Source organism: Cervus canadensis, chromosome 3 (assembly GCF_019320065.1).
Source record: "Cervus canadensis isolate Bull #8, Minnesota chromosome 3, ASM1932006v1, whole genome shotgun sequence".
In the NCBI taxonomy this organism is placed as follows: Eukaryota; Metazoa; Chordata; class Mammalia; order Artiodactyla; family Cervidae; genus Cervus; species Cervus canadensis.
The window spans coordinates 34,150,363-34,170,423 of NC_057388.1; the positions used below are offsets into that span (position 1 = coordinate 34,150,363).

Below are 20,061 nucleotides of genomic sequence, written 5' to 3' on the forward strand. Positions count from 1 at the left end.
CATGAGGAGTACTGAGGTTGGGTTTAAACTCAAATGGTGTTTATCTGAACTTTAATGCTAAGTTAAGAAGTTTGAACTTTGTTCTCTTATTAAAATATTATTTTGATGAGATGGAAAAGGAAGTAAAAGAATAAAATAAGGCAACTTATTGAATGACTAATGTCCTGGGATAGGTCTGGGACAGAGGAAGGGTCTTCATTTCTGCTTTCATTCCTTGGAAGGCACATTCTACATTGTATGGGTGCCTATGAAAATTTCTACTATGCATGCATGGTAAAAATCTGAATCACTGATTCAGAACACATTTCTGAAGAGTTCCCAACATCTGTATTTTGTAATTGTGGTGGTGGCGGCGGCAGTGGCGGTGGTGGTGGGTGTGTTTGTATAAAGACTACAGATATAATTTCAGTTGAAGCAGATAAAAGAAACCTCTTCGGTAATGGTCAGCAATTACCTTTCTAGTGCAAAGACAATTTACTGTTCTTTCTATTTGAAAATACTTTTCTTACTTAAGGTATCTGAAGGTTCAGTATTTGCCTGTTCACAGCAAAAGTAAATTGGAAATCGATAAACTAAAAAACTGGGATCACATAACAAATTAATTTAATTCAGTGTTTTCATAAAAAACTAACTCATCCACATGCCAGTTACAAAATATTACAAAGTTAGTGATTTAATTATCAAAAAGACATACTAAAATTCTTTATTAAACAGAGACCTTAAACAACCTAGGAGTTTGTTTTCCCCACACTACCTCTGCTCTGTTGGTCCTTAAGCTTATCCTTCTAGCAATGGCTTGGAGCAGGTGAAAACCACTTAAACAAGTTTTAATAGAGTTAAAGATGTTTTATATACAAGCTGACCATTCTAGTTCATTGCCACATGCAAAGAGTTTCCATCAGACCAGTCATTTGGACAAAGTGTTTCTCTCCTTTGTTCTGTAGGAGTATGTCATCTTGAACATGAAATCAGCACACTAATGGGAGCATAACTTCCATTTCATGGAAATGTAAAGAGTCCTGTGAAGTTTTAATATCACAAAGAATAACCACTGATTGGTAACACACCAGGCAGTAGCCAGATTACCATGTGCCAATCATCTCTACTCATACCAAACCTCACATTAACACTCAATGTCTTGCTTTGTTACCTTGCAGAAATGCTGGAATCCAACAATGTGATCACTTTCAATGGCTTGGCCAACAGCTCCAGTTATCATACCTTCCTTTTGGATGAGGAACGGAGTAGACTGTATGTTGGAGCAAAGGATCATATATTTTCATTCAACCTGGTTAACATCAAGGATTTTCAAAAGGTACCTTTATTCTGATACATGGACTATAATTTTTTTGAAACAATTTAAGTTATATAGAATTTTATAGCTATTTAATTATGTGACAACTGAAAAACTTGTTCAAATTAATATTTTATCTTTCAGACACATAAAATTAAAGCACTGATTTGACTTTCACAAATCAATATATATAGTAAACCATTAAAATCATCGAGAAGGAAACTGTAGTATTTTTGGTGATCATTATAAGAAATGCTAACTTTAGCTTATTTTTCTATAGTTGTATCATTTTTCCTGAATACAATTAAATACCTAAACCATTATAAAAATGTATAATAATTGATTTCATATACTAGGTATATGTGTACATATATTTATATATAATTTATGCATCTATCTATATTGCCTAAAAATGCAGAATTCATCAGTCATTATATACATACCTCATCTGATGTGTCACTCATGTTTGTAAAGTTTATTATTAATTGGACACAGTTACTCTCAATTCATTTACATATTGTCTGTGTCTGCTTTTATTCTACAATGTCAGAGCTGAGTAGCTGTGAAATAAATCATCTGGATCAGAAAACCTGGAATATTTACTATCTGGCCCTTTAAACAAAAAGTTTGCCAAACCCTGATCTGGAAGATTCGTTTTCAGTGTTCAGTTTTTGCAAATGTGGTCATTTAGACACTAGTCTTTTATCAGTTTTTAATATACTTTATAAAAAGTATTAGTAATACTTACAGTATTTATTACTTATTTAATTAATACACTGTATAGGTTGGAAAATAAACATGGGATGACAAATTAGTGGAAATTGTGCTACTGAGTCTATATGCTGTATTCTAAGTCAAACATTTATTTTTTCAGTTAGTATTTCCAGTCTAAATTTTCTGAGAAACAAAGATCTTTATGCAAGCTTTCCCAAGAGTGTGAATGTAACATGGTTTTTAGGATGCATGCGTACATGCATGCTCAGTCGCTCAGTCACGTCTGACTCTTTGCGACCCCATGGACTGCAGCCCCCTAGGCTCCTCTGTTCATGGAATTTTCCAGGCAAGAATACTGGAATGAGTTGTCATTTTCTACTCCAGGGCATCTTCCTGACCTGACCCAGCAATCAACCTCTTATCTCCTGAGTCTCCTGCATTGGCAGGTGGAGTCTTCGCCACTAACCCACCTAGAAAGCCCTTTTAGGGTGCATTGCTGTTTAGTGGCTAAGTCCTATCATACTCTTTTGCGACCCCATGGACTATAGCCCACCAGGTTGCTCTGTTCATGGGATTTTTCCAGACAAGAATATTAGAGTGGGTTGTCATTTCCTTCTGGGTCAGGATATCTTCCTGACCCAGGGATCCAACCCGCATCTCCTGCATTGGCAGGTGGGTTCTTCACTGGTGAGCCACCAGCGAAGCCCCTTTAGGGTACATACACTTCAGTATTTATACATGTGTTTATACAATTCAGTATCATATATAGTTTTACTTCTTAACACTGAGGGTTTCAAAGTGGTGTGTCTCAACGTCTTATAAACTGTAGTGAACTGGGCAATAATTTTTTAAAAATAACAGAATTGTAAAAAGCTTTTGGAGTGGTTGAAGAGTGTTGCCTAGGATACAATAAAGATTTCATTTCAGGGCTGATTTATTTCTAATAGAGTATACCACTAAACCTAACACTTTTATTTTGTTTCCCAAACCCTAAAATTCTGACTGTGAATTATGAAATCTGATTTTTGACATACAGTCATAAAATGGCAGTGCCCGTACTGATATATTTTGATATTAAAATATGGCATTTAATAATCACCTTGATTTCTTCAGGCTGTTTCTTTCTTTCTTTTTTTTTTTTAATATTTCAGTCTATTTGATTTTGAAGCCTCCTCAGATGATAGCAATATCTCTAAAGTTATCTATTATCTAAGGAAATGGGTTATCCATTTGTTTTTCTGAAATGATAAAAATATTTTACATCTTTTGAAAAGGTCACAAAATAAGCAGGTTTTTGTTGCTTTAGTGAAAGAAAACCACCCTTTATAAAATGAAGGAAAATCTAAGATTAGGAAGACTACATATTTTAGTAATAGAGACTATATCAGTTCACATTTTAAATGTTTATAGAATTTTCATCATTCTATTAAATCCATATATATCAATATGAATATATGTGATATATATATATATCTACATAGACAACATATGAGCAGATGTCACTTCAAAATATGTTTAATGTATTGATTGTGTTTCTTCTGAATGGATATTCTTAATTTGATATATATATACATTCAGTTCTAAAATTGAAAAGAACTAAATTGTCATGTAAAACAATTCACTATTCTACACCTGAGAAAAATTCTGGAGACATTTTTATGCCTGGGATATATCATTTGCAGCAAATACTTAGAAAATCGATTCAGTAAAAGTTCGGTGACTTGCCCAATATCATAGTGTTCTTACTATAGCTCCTACTCTTGATTCAAATCATTATTCTAGTAATATGTGACATATTTCTAATTTTAAACATCAGTTTCAAAAATATTTAGTTTTAATTGTCACACTGTTTATAAGATAAATGCAGTTTTCTTAAGGATTTTCTTCTGCTTGTTTATGTTTGTCTATTAATGTTCTTTTAGCCTATGTATAATGTTATTCAATAACTTTTTCCTAAACCTCTACTTAGAAATAAAATCTGTATAAAATAAACTCAGTATAAAATCTGTAGGGGGTACAAATAATTCTTGAGGCACTTACAAGATAATATTAAAGTTGAGATGTATGAATTTAAAGCTAAATATTAGGCCAACCCTTGTTAGAAAAACACAGTCTCTGGTTTAGGTGGACCATAAAAAACATATTTGGCCTTGATAAAGGGTTACATCTCTTTAAGGTGAAAATGCTTATTCAATAATGAGTAAGAGGAGCTACCGTGGATAAATGTATAGAGCATAAAGAAGGGAAAGTCTAATATGATCATGAAGCACTTTGAATATGAGGGTAAGAAATGTAAGTACTGTTAATGAGATTAATTAATGGGCTTCCCTGGTGGCTCAGTGGGAAAGAAACCACCTGCCAACACAGGAGACACAGGTTTGATCCCTGAGTTGGGAACACCCCCTGGAGAAGGAAATGTCAACTCTATAATTCTTGCCTAGGATATCCCAAGGACAGAGGAGCCTTGTGGGATACTATCCATGAGGTCACAAAAAGACCTGGACAGGACTTAGAGACTTAGAGACTAAACAACAACAATTAAATTAATGAGAAATTTTAGAGCAAGGAAAAGAAAATAGCAACAGGTTAATATATCTAACCAAAACTTAGGAACTATCCTTCATGGAAATAAATGCTATTAGAAAGACAATTTATATATTTGTTCTATTGACTTACAGTTATTCTCATTAAATTGCTTTCCAAAAGAGCACTTTCTACACCAGAATTTATTTATTTTTCATGTTAGATATTTAAGCCATTTTTGTTCAGCCTGGTCTGTAATAAATTGAGACTAAACACCCCTTTGGAATGCAAAAGTAGAAAGTCAAGAGATACCTGGAGTAACAGGCAAATTGGTGTTGGAGTACAAAATGAGGCAGGGAAAAGGTTAATAGTTTTGCCAAGAGAACGAACTGGTCATAGCAGACACCCTCTTCCAACAACACAAGGGACGTCTCTACACATGAACATCACGAGATGGTCAATACCAAAATCAGATTATATTTTTTGCAGCCAAATATAGAGAAGCTCAATACAGTCAGCAAAAATGAGACCAGGAGCTGACTGTGGCTCAGACCATGAACTCCTTATTGCAAAACCCAAGCTTATATCGAAGTAATAGGGAGAACCACAGGAAAAGCAAATGTTTCATTTGACCTAAATCAAATCTCTTGTGACTATACAGTGGAAGTAACAAATAGATTCAAGGGATTAGGTCTGATAGACAGAGTGCCTGAAGAACAATGAACAGAGGTTCATGACATTGTATAGGAAGAAGTGACCAAGACCATTCCCAAGAAAAAGAAATGCAAAAAGGCAAAATGGCTGTCTGAGGAGACCTTAAAATAACTGAGAAAAGAAGAGAAGCTAAAGGCAAAGGAGAAAAGGGAAGATACACCCATCTGAATGCAGAGTTCCAAAGAATAGCAAGGAGAGATGAGAGAGCCTTCCTCAGTGATCAAAAGGAAAGAAATATAGGAAAGCTATAGAATGGGAAAGAGTAGAGATCCCTTCAAAAACATTAGAGATACCAAGGGAACGTTTCATGCAAAGATGGGCACAATAAAGTACAGAAACAGTATGCACCTAACAGAAACAGAAGAGATTAAGAGGAGGAGGCAAGGATACCCAGAAGAAATAGGCAAAAAAGATCTTAATGACCCAGATAACCATGATGGTGTGATCACTCACCTAGAGCCAGACATCCTGGAATGCGAAGTCAAGTGGTCCTTAGGAAGCATCACTACGAACAAAGCTAGTGGAGGGAATGGAATTCCAGTTGAGCTATTTCAAATCCTAAAAGATACTGCTGCGAAAGTGCTGCACTCAATATGCCAGCAAATTTGGAAACCTCAGCAGTGGCCACAGGACTGGAAAGGTCAGTTTTCATTCCAGTCCCAAAGAAAGGCAATGGCAAAGAATGCTCAAACTACCACACAATTGCACTCATCTCACATGCTAGCAAAGTATTGCTCAAGATTCTCCAAACCAGGCTTGAACAGTATGTGAACTGTGAAATTCTAGATGTTGAAGCTGCATTTAGAAAAGGCAGAGGAACCAGAGATCAAATTGCCAACATCTATCTGTTGGATCATAGAAAAAGCACAAGAGTTCCAGAAGAACATCTACTAGTTTACTGACTATCCCGAAGCCTTTGACTGTGTGGATCACAAAAACTGTGAAAAAATTCTTCAAGAGATGGGAATACCAGACCACCTGACCTGCCTCCTGAGAAATCTGTATGCAGGTCAAGAAGCAACAGTTAGAACCGGACATGGAACAACAAACTGGTTCCAAGTTGGGAGAGGAGTATGTAAAGTCTGCATCATATTGTCACCCTGCTTATTTAACCTATATGCGGAGTATATCATGTGAAATGCCAGGCTGTATGCAGCACAAGCTGGAATCAAGATTGCTGGGAGAAATATCAATAACCTCTGAAATGCTGATGACGCCACCCTTATGCAGAAAGGCATGAAGAACTAAAGAGCCTCTTGATGAAAGTGAAAGAGGAGAGTAAAAAAGCTGGCTTAAAACTCAACATTCGAAAAACTAAGATTATGGCAACTGGTACATCACTTCATGGCAAATAGATGGGAAAACAGTGGGAAAAGTGAGAGACTTTATTTTCTTGGGTTCCAAAATCACTGCAGATGGTGACTGCAGCCATGACATTAAAAGACACTTGCTCCTTGGAAGAAAAGCTATGACCAACCTAGACAGCATATTAAAAAGCAGAGACCTTACTTTGCCAACAAATGTATGTCTAGTCAAAGCTATGGATTTTCCAGTAGTCATGTATGGATGTGAGAATTGAGCCATAAAGAAATCTGAGTGTGGAAGAATTGATGCTTTTGAAATGTGGTGTTGGAAAAGACTCTTGAGAGTCCCTTGGACTGTAAGGAGATCCAACCAGTCAGTCCTAAAGGAAATCAATCCTGACTATTCATTGGAAGGACTGATGGTGAAGCTGAAGCTCCAATCCTTTGGCCACCTGATGTGAAGCACTGACTCATTGGAAAAGACCCTGATGCTGGGAGGGATTGAAGGCAGGAGGAGAAGGGGACGACAGAGATTGAGCTGGCTGGATGGCATCATCGACTCAATGGGCATGAGTTTGAGCAAGCTGCAGGAGTTGGTGATGGACAGGGAAGCCTGGCGTGCTGCAGTCCACGGGGTCTCAAAGAGTCGGACACGACTTAGTGACTGAACTGAACTGAACTGAATACACCCCTCTAAATTATAAGAAAATATAGCATGAATGTTAGCAAGATTACTTTTTTGTTAATAATGACATGAGAGAAATCTGAAAATGAGTCCCATGTTGTGTCAGTGCCATCTATGAAAAACTAGGAAACTGCAAGAAAACAACTTGCCTTTTTGAACTGAAAAAGGTATCTATTTTAATAATACATGATTTTTGCACAATCTGTCTGAAAAGCGGAATATGAAAGTCAAATCTTAGCTCTGCTATTTATTATCTCTGTGTTACAGAGAAAATTTATATTTGATCTTCCTCCATTGTTAACTTTTAAGGAAGAATAGCTCACTTGGCTTTTCCATATTCAGTGAGAAGACAGGGCTGTGGATTGGAGGTGCCAGCCCTTATTCAGGAATCAGGGTAATGTTAATTGTAAGAATGTAAGGCTTGTTAATTAAAATCATGGTAACTATATTCTTCCTTTGTAAAAAAAATTATGAAACTCCTTTGTGAAAAATAAAACTTATGGCGCAAGTTATAGTACTTTACGAATACAGACATACATGAAAAGTATATGAAAATGAAAGGATTACATAAATTAAGTGCTTAAAATGGTAAAAAAAATTAAATGCATAAAAAAATCTTTAGAGTTTTTCATTGTGACATGTACCTGAAATCTACTTGCCATGTCATCATAATTTATTTCAATAAGTCCTAAATTCTTATTTATAAATGCATTGCATTTTGCCTTTATTCCCTAGATTATCACAGCCTTTGCTCAAGTTTATGACCATTTATACTGAATTATCTAGAAGTTCCCAAATGAATGATAATCATTCATTTTGAGACTAAAAGCTTTCTAGCAGACATGAATGACTAACTGCCATTATCTCTGAATTTTTCTTTTATATATGACTGTTTTCCCCCTGAAATTAACTGTTGTTACCAGACAAGAAAGAGAAGTTAAAAAAAATTAAAATTGATGTGCCCAAAAAGATAGGAGTCATTGAAATTGCTCAGGGGAACTGAAAAGTTTATGTTAAACTTTAGATGAGGATATTTTAATTAATATTATTGAGGGAAATGCATCTATAATCCTTTAAGCCAAGAGTCATGAATTGATTTACCTACCAGTGTCCCTGAATTCAAATCATACAGGAAACTTGGGAAAGATGACAAACAAATATTAGGGATGAAAATGCAAAGTTATTACCCAGTTAGTCTGAGTTTTACCCACAGTGAGGAGGGTGTTTTTTTTTTTTTTTTAGAGTATCTGTTTCCTCATTTCCTCCTTTATCTCCTGAACGTATGCAGTGCTACTCTTCACCTATTTTCTTTTCAAAAAAGAAAGATTCCTTTCTAAAGTGGATTTCTCTAACCCTATCAGTTGCTCATTCATGAATGTCATGCTGAGATCTGACTTATGGAAATGGATCCAGAGCACCTGATGTTTAAAAATCAAAATCACTATTTTATGAAAAAACTGATTCACTGAAAAGAATGCAAGCTGCATTCTATGCCTATTTCTGTCTCTCTCCACTGGATTCTCATGTGGTCTCAAGATCTTCCACTCCTAAACTGCCTTACAGTTCTTTCCATCACACACTGTTTAGATCTATTGACCACATAAATTTTTATGTTCCTCAAATTTCATTTATACAGCAAAACCACTCAGGTGGACAGAGAGTATATGATTTAAGTTCATGCTAATTATCTGATGCCACTTTAAAGTCTGCACTCAAAGTTTCTCGCCACATAATGCTTTCTGGAACTTTCTTTGTCTCAGTTGACCTACTTGATCTAACAGACCGTAATGTTGGATCTCTTAGAAAACTTAATTGGCAGAAAATAATGTTTCTTCTCTGCCCTTAGATTGTGTGGCCAGTATCTTACACCAGAAGAGATGAATGCAAGTGGGCTGGAAAAGATATTCTGGTAAGTATCAATCTAGTAAGTTATTTTAGGAATTTATTATTCTAGTGTCATTTTTGCTCATTGTTATATGAAACATCATGCTTTGTGGACCTAATCACTTTCAAAACAAATTAATGATACATAATGTTTGAATATTTTGACATTTTTATGTAAAACATTGAAAGTTTAATGCAAAGCAAGTGGGTAAAATTGACAATATATCTAAATAAAGCAAAAATCTGTTCCTTTTGATGATTTATATATGCAAAAGGTAATTAACAAAATGCATTTTTAGCATAGATACTTATACCCAATGAATCAACTTATTTGTACAGATTGGTTTTCATATGTTACTGCTTCTTAATTCCTTTTGAATGAATTGAAATTTTTCTTCTTCTGCATCACCGTGATTAAATTACACCTTCTTTCCATTTCTTTCTATTTCTTTTCTTTCTTTTCCTCTCCCCTGCTTTCTTTTCTTCCTATGTTTCTCTTCTCCTTTCTCCCTTAGAACTTTCATCTTTCCTTTCCTTCTTACTTCCTACATTTCATTTACTCATTCCTGAAGTAAATATGAATTGAGAAATGACCATGTAATATACATTGTCTTTGGTACTCCAGACAAAAAAATGAGTGAATGGTAAGCAATCCTTACAATGATTTTACCACTCTTAATAGGTAGAGGCCATTTTTCTTGAGGTAAACTTTGTCACTGAGCCACAGGTTTGAAGCATAGCCATGTATCTGCACAGATCATGAAAGGCAGTTATAATCATTTAAATCAATGCATTAAAATGAATTCAGAATTTTAAATATGATTTTTTTTAATGTTTTATCAGATACTTTTGGATCCAAAACAAATGTTTTGTCTCTGGATTAGCATTTAGAAGAAATTTATCCTAAGAGCATTAAGTCATAAATCAACTTGTATGTGTGTATATATATATATATATGTATATAGATAGATAAATAGGTAGATAGATATTTCCAAGGGACAATCTGATGGATTGGTAGCAGCTGCCTAAGATGTATGTATTTAGAATGATTTGAAATGAAATCTGACTTCATGGGAAAGGGTGGCAGCAGTGTTGGCTACCAGTGAAAGCAGATGAAGGCGCACAGAGCACAGGTGTCTTCCACCCGTGATTAAGACATATGAGCAAACGTGGGAAATTTATCCTTAAAAATTTAAGTTTAGGGACACATAGTTTTTGAGACAGGAGCTCACTGTGTCCTTCTTTGCCTGGCAAAGCAATAAAGCTATCCTTTTCTACTTTACCCCCTCCAAAAAAAAAATCCATTTTAAATATAGAGATTGTAACCCACATTACACCTTCATAAACATAAACATTTTTCAGATTATGTGAAAGTAGACAAAAAATTCTGTTCTATCAAACTTTATACTATCCTAAATTAATACATAGGTTAGGGTGATTGAAAAGGAGTAAATTGAAAAATTAAATAAGACTTCAAAAAAGCCAAGAATTTTATGTTGATTCCCACTGACTCATTAATTTTACTTGAGCAAGAACCTTAACTGGTGGAGTGGCTTTATAGTATCTTATCCATTAAATGGGACAGTACCTATTTTGCAATTATGAGTTTAATGGTTTTTGTGAAAATTATTTATAAGATAATACTGCATAAGTGTGGACAAAATATGTGACTGAATAAGTAAATATTTATTAATATCGAAATGCTATATTTATCACTAACAAACTTGAAGGATTGCAATGTGATAATAACTAAGAATGGAGAGAAATGGAGGTTTTACCTGTATACAGTTGTCACTTTTAAAAACACGTTTTTTTCTCTATTAAAATATAACAGGCAAAGACATAGGCACTTAAAATTATTGAGAATACCTCCCATGCCAAGTACTATGATAATTTAAATAGTATTTTATGTGTAGTTTTTTAATAAAAATTTACCAAATGGGTATCATTACCACCATTTTCTTAATCAGGAAATATAATGATTCAGAATATTCATTCAAAATGTTCTCATTCAAAAATTTTGAAACATTTTGAGTGCAATACTCAAAGCTGAGGTAAAAAATGTTGTGTCTCTTCTTATGTTTTTGGTACTGTGTGGCATGTATGGATTTGAATTTGTGCATTAACACACAGATGATGAACAATAGAGACTGACAAATGTCTTAGATGCTCCAGTCTTTTAAGAGTGTCGGTGTGTGTGCTCAGGCACTCAGTCACGGCCAGTTTTGTGACCCCACCGACTGTAGCGGCCTGCCCAGCTACTCTGTCCATGGGATTTTTCCGGCAAAGAATACTGGAGTGGGTTGCCGTTTTCTCCTCTAGGGGATCTTGTTGTGGACATAATAATAACCTTCTCATAACATTTTTGTAAGACTCAATCACAAATGAAATTATTACCTAGACTGTAGTGCATGATACAAATATTAACTGTTATTAGTGTATGTAATAGATTTGCTTGAACAATTTCTAAGTGAAAACATTGTTAAAAGAAATATGTTTTGGTCCTCGCTAATGATCACAATCACTGTAGTGTGGCACTGTTCTGAATTCAGTAACATTTGAAACTTGAAGATAATAACCATACTTAACTGACAGATTATCTGGATTTTATAAAAAGCACTGAGCCAAGTACTGACCGTTTCTGATCCAATGATTAAATTAGCTCATTCAGTTGCTAAGATAGCAGATATTCTTTTTTGTCTGTGGTTTCCAAAATTCATCTCAGTCCATTTCCCTTATCTTTCATGCCTCTGGCCTTGCCTCATCTCCCCTGCCCTAACTTCTCATCTCCTTCCCTCCTCTCCCACTCCTACTCCTCAGTCAGTACCAAACACTGAGGGATTCTGGTGTTAGCCCAGACACAGTTAGATCAGCAGTTGCAGTAAAGTCAGGATCCCCACAATTCCAAGAAATAACCTTAATCATGACCTCAGTGGTTTCCTCTCCAAGACAAGCAACTTTATTGTATTTTCCAGGCTTGCTGAATATGCTTATGGTCTTGATAGAAGTAAATTAAAAGGAGCTAAAACATATGGTGTCTGTGAAGTCTGATACAGGGTATTAATGGCACCTGATTATTTCATAACACTTTGTAATAAGGATTCCAAAAACTTATAAATTATGTCTCATACGTTATGGTAGAGATAGGTAATTAGGTATTCATTGAGAGATATAAACTTTTTAAAGTTTATTGGTATGGCAGTATTAGTCATACAAATCTTAAGTCAGATAATTGATATAACCTGATAAAATGCACATGCTTTTGTTTTTCCTCTACATTCTGCATCAAATCAGCTCAGGCATTGTAGATTTTTCTTTTTCTTTTTTAACAATTGAAGGAGAACAAAGCAATTTTCATGTATTTTAGTTCAAGGAAAAATGTATTTTTTCCTTTCACTCTTAACCAAACACTACAGTATATTTAAATAATGAAATATATTTCATACTATTTTTCTCGTAACCCATCTCATTCCTTTAGTATTGTTTTTAATTGACCTATTATTAAAAATACAAATGTATTTTAAAAAATACAAATTGTATTCCAAATGGGCATTTGGAATGAATTTTATTAAAATTTAATTTTACTTTGCAGGTGACCTCATTTATGTACTCAGTTACATAAATATTTAAATAGGATACATGGCATTTATTATTTTGAGACTTTAATATACAGGTGCATTTTTTTCATTTCTGTCTTAAATATTGTTTTAGAAAATAGCAAATAGTTGACTTATTGGGATTGTAGCATTTCTTCCTTGATAAGCATAAAAAATAGCATCGGTATCTTTACCAAAATTTTCTTAGCCATTTATATTGTTTTTTTTTTTAAATTTTCATTCACTGCCATACCTGTGCAGTGATACACAGACAGTTTGAAGGGAATTCTAGGCTCTATCTTGAGTAAATAATAGTCAGCTGTGACTGATGGACAATAATTCCTTTTAAAGACCTCTTGTAATTCTGAAAACCACATGAAGGAGGCTTGAGGGATTTTTGCAGCCATTAGGACTCCAAGATACAATTGTAACCAAAATAGGAATTGACCTGAACATTTATAGAAAGATAAAGTAATCACCTTCTTGAGTGTTCTCCATGGTTTCTAGAACCTGAGTTTACCCTTTTCCCACTGGTTTTACTGTTTTCTCTAAGTCCTCTGGAAATAAAGCTTCTTTAAACAAACCATCCTGGAGGAAATGCTATCTTCTTGGTATTAGATTCAGATGCAAGACTACAATAGGAAAAGCAAGACAAAGACACTGGTTAATTTTATGTATTTTGAAAGGAGGTCATTCTTAAGTCTGTTTAAGGTGGTTTACATGGCACAACCACCTGGGAAATCAGGATATGCCACTAGATTAAACCTCCATAGTTCCTGTGTCAGTGAGTGTAGCATCTTATAGAAAGTTGAAACCTTTCTCCATTCTCCTGGGAAGTTGGAAAGATACAAACCATTGTTTCTCACGACTCAATTTTGCAATGGAATGTATATATTAAGTCAGTAGTTGGGATTTGAGCAGCTAATCACAAAAAATGAACTTTGTTCTAAGAGGGAATCTCTAGCCTAAGACAGTTACCGTCTCTCTCTTTCTCCATGTATACATAGATAGACAGAGAAGGAGGAAATATAAACGTGCCGTAGGCTGCTGCTAATTGCATTTCTAACAATAACATTAATTTAAATATATTTTTTCCAGAAGTGAATATGCAGGATATATTTACTACTATGCCTTCTTTTCTTGGTGTTGTCAGTTCTAAATATTTATACTGTTATTGTATATCTGTATTAGAGGAGTGAAATGTTCATGAACCTTTTCTATTATTGTCACTTGAGAGTTGTAATTTGAAAAAAAAATACATATATGTAATATTATTGTACAGATACCCTCTATAAGGACGTAATGCAATCCAGATATCTCTGTTCTCACTTCTATTAACTGCCTTTACTATTATTTCAGATATTTTCCTGGTGCTTAAAATCCACTTTGTATTCACAATAACATTTCTATTGAGGGATTAACTTCCTTGACCCTGTTTTGCAAATGAAAAAGGAATACATGCTAAGCTGGAAAAAGAATCTGTTTCGAATCAATAGCTCTCTGAATCTTCTTTGTTTATCCTACTAAACCATCTCTCTTTGTACTAAGCTTCAGTAAAACCAAATGGCAACCTTATGACTATTAGAAATATTTTGAACATCGTTGGAAACCAGAATTTCAGCCATCTGAGATGAACAAAGAAATAACAGATTCTCCTAACGTCACTGTTGTTGGATACATTTCAAAGTTCAGTATCATGCACCTGAATTTGGGGACATTTTTGCAACTCTTGAGAGACTTATTTTTATATTCTTGTCCTTGGTGGTTATTCATTTTTAACATATGATATATTATAGCTTGTCTATCAAATTTATCATGACTCAAATTGCAGGACCTCAATAGCACTAAGTTTTGCCAAGTGCATGCAACTGAGAATTTGAAGCTACACATTCATCTTAAGTTTTGTACAATCTAAATGCAAGTTAGTCCTTGAATTTCACTTACTTTTTCCAAGGTCAAAGTTGACATCAACTTCATTTTTTTTAAATTTTATTTTAGGGACTTCAAGGTATGTTAAAACTTTAAATGGATAGTTAGAATTACCTTCTAATTCTGTAAAAATCATAATGTTTCACTAAGTCTCAAAACCCTGATGTGTAATTGCTTGGAGATCATTTTTCGTGGATCTCTCTCACTTCTGAACATTGGAAGAATGGAAGAATTTTTAAGCAAAAGGCTAGTTTTCAAATAACCTTAAAGTAGAGATAGTGCATCCCTTAGAGCAAAGGGCAGTTATGCTTATCTGCAAGTACAGTGAACATAACCTCTTTCTCAAAATGTAATGACCAGCATGCTTATGCCTGCTATAAAACGTTGAGGGAGGTGGGAGGGGGGATCGGGATGGGGAATAGATATAAATCCATGGCTGATTCATGTCAATGTATGGCAAAAACCACTACAATATTGTAAAGTAATTAGCCTCCAACTAATAAAAATAAATGGGAAAAAAAATGTTGAGGTTACCTCAACCAGGAGTCCCTCTGCTGTAATGGACCTCACTGCATGTGCAGGTGTCGCTTGGCCCTCTTCTCACTGCACAGTGGGAACTGGAGCTTGGGGAACTGACATGAGAAATGCTGGCTCTGACTACTGCCATTCCTGTGAATAATAAAGTTTTTCATCTCTGATTCAGAAGCTGTGTAACTTTTGTCAGCATCTGTAGAACTTCCATGGTAGCTTGTTATCTTTTCAGTAGAGTGGAATCATAGACCCTTTACTGTTCCTGATATTATTGATTATAAATTTTTGTGGGCACCCTAGATGACCTCACATGAAAGACTTTGATCAGTTTATTAGTTGTAGATATGATTCCATAATGAAATTTGATGACAGATGAGATATACAGACAACTGAATGCTTATGAAAGCAAATGAAAAACTTTGTATTAAATGTCACAGAAATAAGCATAGATTTTCATATGCATGCATGTGTGTACATTTATTTCTGTTTGGAGGTAAATATCAGGTAAACTGATAGTTCAAATTCTGTATTCAAAGAATACTGGTAATAATGATAGCTAATATCAATTGTAGCTTACTATATATACTAGGTATTGTTCTATATACATTTATTTTATTAGCTCATTTATGTAACTCATATTTGGTTATAAGATAAGCATTTCCTTTCAAAAAATGTAGTTCCGGCTTACCTAAGTAGACACAGCACAATTCTGCCACAACTATTCATAAATAATTTCTATATTTGCTGTTTCACTGTGACACTGGTTCATACCATCTACCTCTTTGATAAAATGTTTATAAATTTATAATTTATCATCCTTACTCTTGGAGAACTAGAATTTCATGAAAATTCTAATGAACAACATTACATCATCTTTTTAACAGGACTGGACTCAGATTAATATTCAAAACAAATTTTATTAAGTCCACCTTACATTTGTACCAACTATGGTCTTAATCATTTTTAACTCTACTTTTAAGAAGTGAACAATTCATTATAGCCTTCTTGCCTGCATCATGTCCCCATGTGTAGAATGTTCTGAGAGTTTTAAGCAGACATGAAAATAATTAAAACTAATAAATAAATGGTTGATTATTTAAAGAATAAGATGAGTTTCCCTTCAGTTAATAAGTGCCAGGTAAGAATGCACAAAAGAACTATACAAAAAAATGTAAAGACCTAGATATAACCATGATGGTATGGTCACTCACCCAGAGCCAGAAATGCTGGAGTGTAAAATCAAGTGGGCCTTAGGAAGCATTGATGCAAATAAAGCTAGAGGAGGTAATGGAATTTCAGCTGAGCTGTTTCAAATCCTAAAAGATGATGCTGTTAAAGTGCTGCACTCAGTGCATCAGCAAATTTGGAAAAGTCAGCAGTGGCCACAGGATTGGAAAATATCAGTTTTCATTTCAGTCCTAAAAAAGGTCAATGCCACAGAATGCTCAAACTCCTACACAGTTGTGTACATTTCACATGCTAGCAAGGTAATGCTCAAAATCCTTCAAGCTAAGCTTCAGTAATATGTGAACTAAGAACTTCCAGATGTACAAGCTGGACTTAGAAAAGGCAGAGGACCAGAGATCAAATTACCCTCATTCATTGGATCATAGAAAAAGCAAGGGGATTCCAGAAAAACATCTACTTCTGCTTTGTTGACTACGCTAAAGCCTTTGACTTTGTGGATTACAGCAAAATGTGGAAAATTCTTAAAGAGATGGGATTACTAGACCACCTTAACTGTCTGTTGAGAAATCTGTACACCAGTCAAGAAACAACAATTAGAACTGGACATGGAACAATTGACTAGTTCCAAATTGGAAAGGGGTACTACAAAGCTATATATTGTCACCCTGCTTATTTAACTCATATGCAGTGTACATCCTGCAAAATGTCAGGTTAGATGATTCACAAGCTGGAATCCACATTGTCAGGAGAAATATCAACAATCTCAGATATGCAAGCAGTTCAGTTCAGATCAGTTGCTCAGTCGTATCTGACTCTTTGCGACCCCATGGACTACAGCACGCCAGGCTTCCCTGTCCTTCACCAACTCCCAGAGCTTGCTCAAACTCATGTCCATCGAGTCAGTGATGCCATCCAACCACCTCATCTTCTGTCATCCCCTTCTGCCTTAAATCTTTCCCAGGATCAGGGTCTTTTTCAACACTTTGCATCAGGTGGCCAAACTATTGGAGTTTCAGCTTCAGCATCAGTCCTTCCAATGAATATTCAGGACTGATTTCATTTAGGATGGACTGGTTGGATCTCCTTGCAGTGCAAGAGACGCTCAAGAGTCTTCTTCAACACCACACTTCAAAAACATGAATTCTTCAGTGCTCAGCTTTCTTTATAGTCCAACTCTCACATCTTTACCTGACTACTGGAAAAACCATAGCTTTGACTAGCCAGACCTTTGTCAGCAAAGTAATGTCTCTGGTTTTTAATATGCTATCTAGGTTGGTCATAGCTTTTGTTTCAAGGAGCAAGTATCTTTTAATTTCATGGCTCCAGTGATACCACACTAATGGCAGAAAGTGAAGAGGAACTTAAGAGCCTCTTGATGAAAGTGAAAGTGGAGAAAGCTGGCTGAAAGTGAAAAAGCTAGCTTATAATTCCACATTCGAAAAACTATGATCATAGCTCCAGTCCCATCACTTCATGGCGAGTAGAAGGGGAAAAAGTGGAATCAATGACAGATTTTATTTTCTTGGGCTCCAAAATCAGTGCAGATGATTAGTGCAGCCATGAAATTAAAAGACACTTGCTCTTTCAAGGAAAGCTATGACAAATGTAGGCAGTGTACTCAAAAGCAGAGACATCAGTTTGCCGACAAAGGTCAGTATAGTTAAATCTATGTTTTTTCCGGTAGTCATGTGCAAATGTGAGTTGGACCATAAAGAAGGCTGAGCACTGAAGAAGTGATGCTTTCAAACTGTGGTGCTGGAGAATACTTTTGAGATTCTCTTGGACTGTGAGAAGATCAAACCAGTCAATCCTAAAGAAAAACAACTCTGAATTTTCATTGGACGGAGTGATGCTAATGTTGAAGCTGAAGCTCCAGTACTTTGGTCACCTGATACGAAGATTCAGCTTATTGGAAATGTCCCTGATGCTGGGAACGATTGAGAGCAGGAGGAGACGGAGATGACAGAGGATGAGATGGCTGGATGGCATCACTGACTCAATGGACATAAGTTAGAGTCAACTCCGGGAGATAGTGGAGGATACTGTGTAGCCTGGCTTGCTACAATCCCTGGGATTTCAAAGAGTTGGACATGACTTAGCCACTGAACTACGATGACAACAGACATCATACTATGTACTTTGCACAGATATGTTATTAATACTGTTTTGACTTGGGGAAACTGAAGCTCAGAAATCCTGAATAACTTTCTTACAATCACACAGGGAATATGATGCTTTATTAATTCTAACCCATGTCTGATAAAGCATCAGATGAGTATAGGTAACTACTTTTGTGGTGTTTCTATTTTATCATTTTGATGTTAATTAGTTTTATTCTATATGTTTTTCTTAAATTCTTCAAGAATACCTTCAAATGTAAATACATGCTCAAGAATAAATAACCATTTTCATTAAATAATAAATATAAGCAGATTTTAAATTCTAAAGCTTAAAATATTTAATTGTATTCAGAAATAATTTCTGAAATTAACAGGTATATACATAATATATATGCCTATGTATGTCCATTTATTATAAACATGGATATGTTATACATGGATAAAGCGTTATAAGTGGTTAAAGAGGTTCCATTTGTTAGAATATAAATTAAGATAATATTTTATATTATTAGTTATATAATAGCATTTAATATTCTGCATATTAAAGACTCCAACTGGATTTTTTTACTTTTGATATTAGATAAGGCAGAGGGTAGAAAAGAGGTATATATATGAATTATAAAAAAGCACTCCTTTATAATCTGAACTTCATTTTTGTATCTCCTTCCTTAAAGTTACATCTCATCTGTATTAAAGAAGCAATTAATCTCCCTTATTTGAGTGTTAAATTCATGATAAATGCGTCTGTGTTAGAATTAATATGCCAACTAATTGTATCTACAGTAAATCCCTTTGGATTATAACTCTTCCTGCTTGGTGTAAATCATTTACATAATCCCTTTAAGGCATGAGTACTAAGTATTCAAGAACCTTACATAAAATTGGGAAAAAACAGAATATCATTATTGAAATCAGAGTAAGGTTTTTGACTAAATATTTCTCCTGGTTTGGCAGGAAAACATAGTCAGGTCAGTTTCACATTCATTGTGTGAATTCATTTGGATATGAGATGGCAAATGGTTATGCTAAATACATATTATACAGACCACGCATAATCCTATCTCCAATGAGTGGTACAAATGTAAATAATTAGATCGGCATTAAAATGTAAAATGCGATGTAAGCCAGAAGTATGTATTAATCAGCTTCTCTGGTCCGCATGACATTTCAAAGTGAAATTGCTCAAAACTCCTTTAAATAGAAGAGAATCACATTGGCTGACCTTTGTTCCTGCCTTTATCTGTAATGACTATATGTATACTTTTGACCAATTTTGAAGGTTTTGAGTAATTTGAAATAAAAATGTTGATGGAATCTTAGATCAGTATTTCTAGAACTTCAAAACAAATAGTCAATGCAGAGGTAAAAAAAAAAACAGTCAAATGGGATACTTAATTGAAATGAGCGTCTAGGTAAAATGTTCTGATGTCCTTGGTTAGGAGTCTTCATTTAGTCTATTACGTCATTCAAACCAAGTTAAAATTTCTGTCATAGATTTGAAGATGATATAGTTAAATTAATATGAATAGACTAACGTAGTTTAATAACTAGCCATGAAATAATGTCACCTTCGTTGTGC

The 20,061-nt window shown here is 34.7% G+C and overlaps 1 protein-coding gene across 8 annotated transcripts in view; it reads left to right on the plus strand.

The window, feature by feature from the left end:
- SEMA3A (semaphorin 3A) overlaps positions 1–20,061 on the plus strand; it is a 506,842-nt gene that overhangs the window by 350,558 nt on the left and 136,223 nt on the right. For all 8 annotated transcript variants that reach the window (XM_043462900.1, XM_043462898.1, XM_043462899.1 and 5 more), the window contains 2 exons: positions 1,158–1,315; positions 9,081–9,143. In XM_043462900.1, the coding sequence (XP_043318835.1) occupies positions 1,158–1,315; positions 9,081–9,143 (221 nt within the window). The remainder of the gene's footprint in view (positions 1–1,157; positions 1,316–9,080; positions 9,144–20,061) is intronic.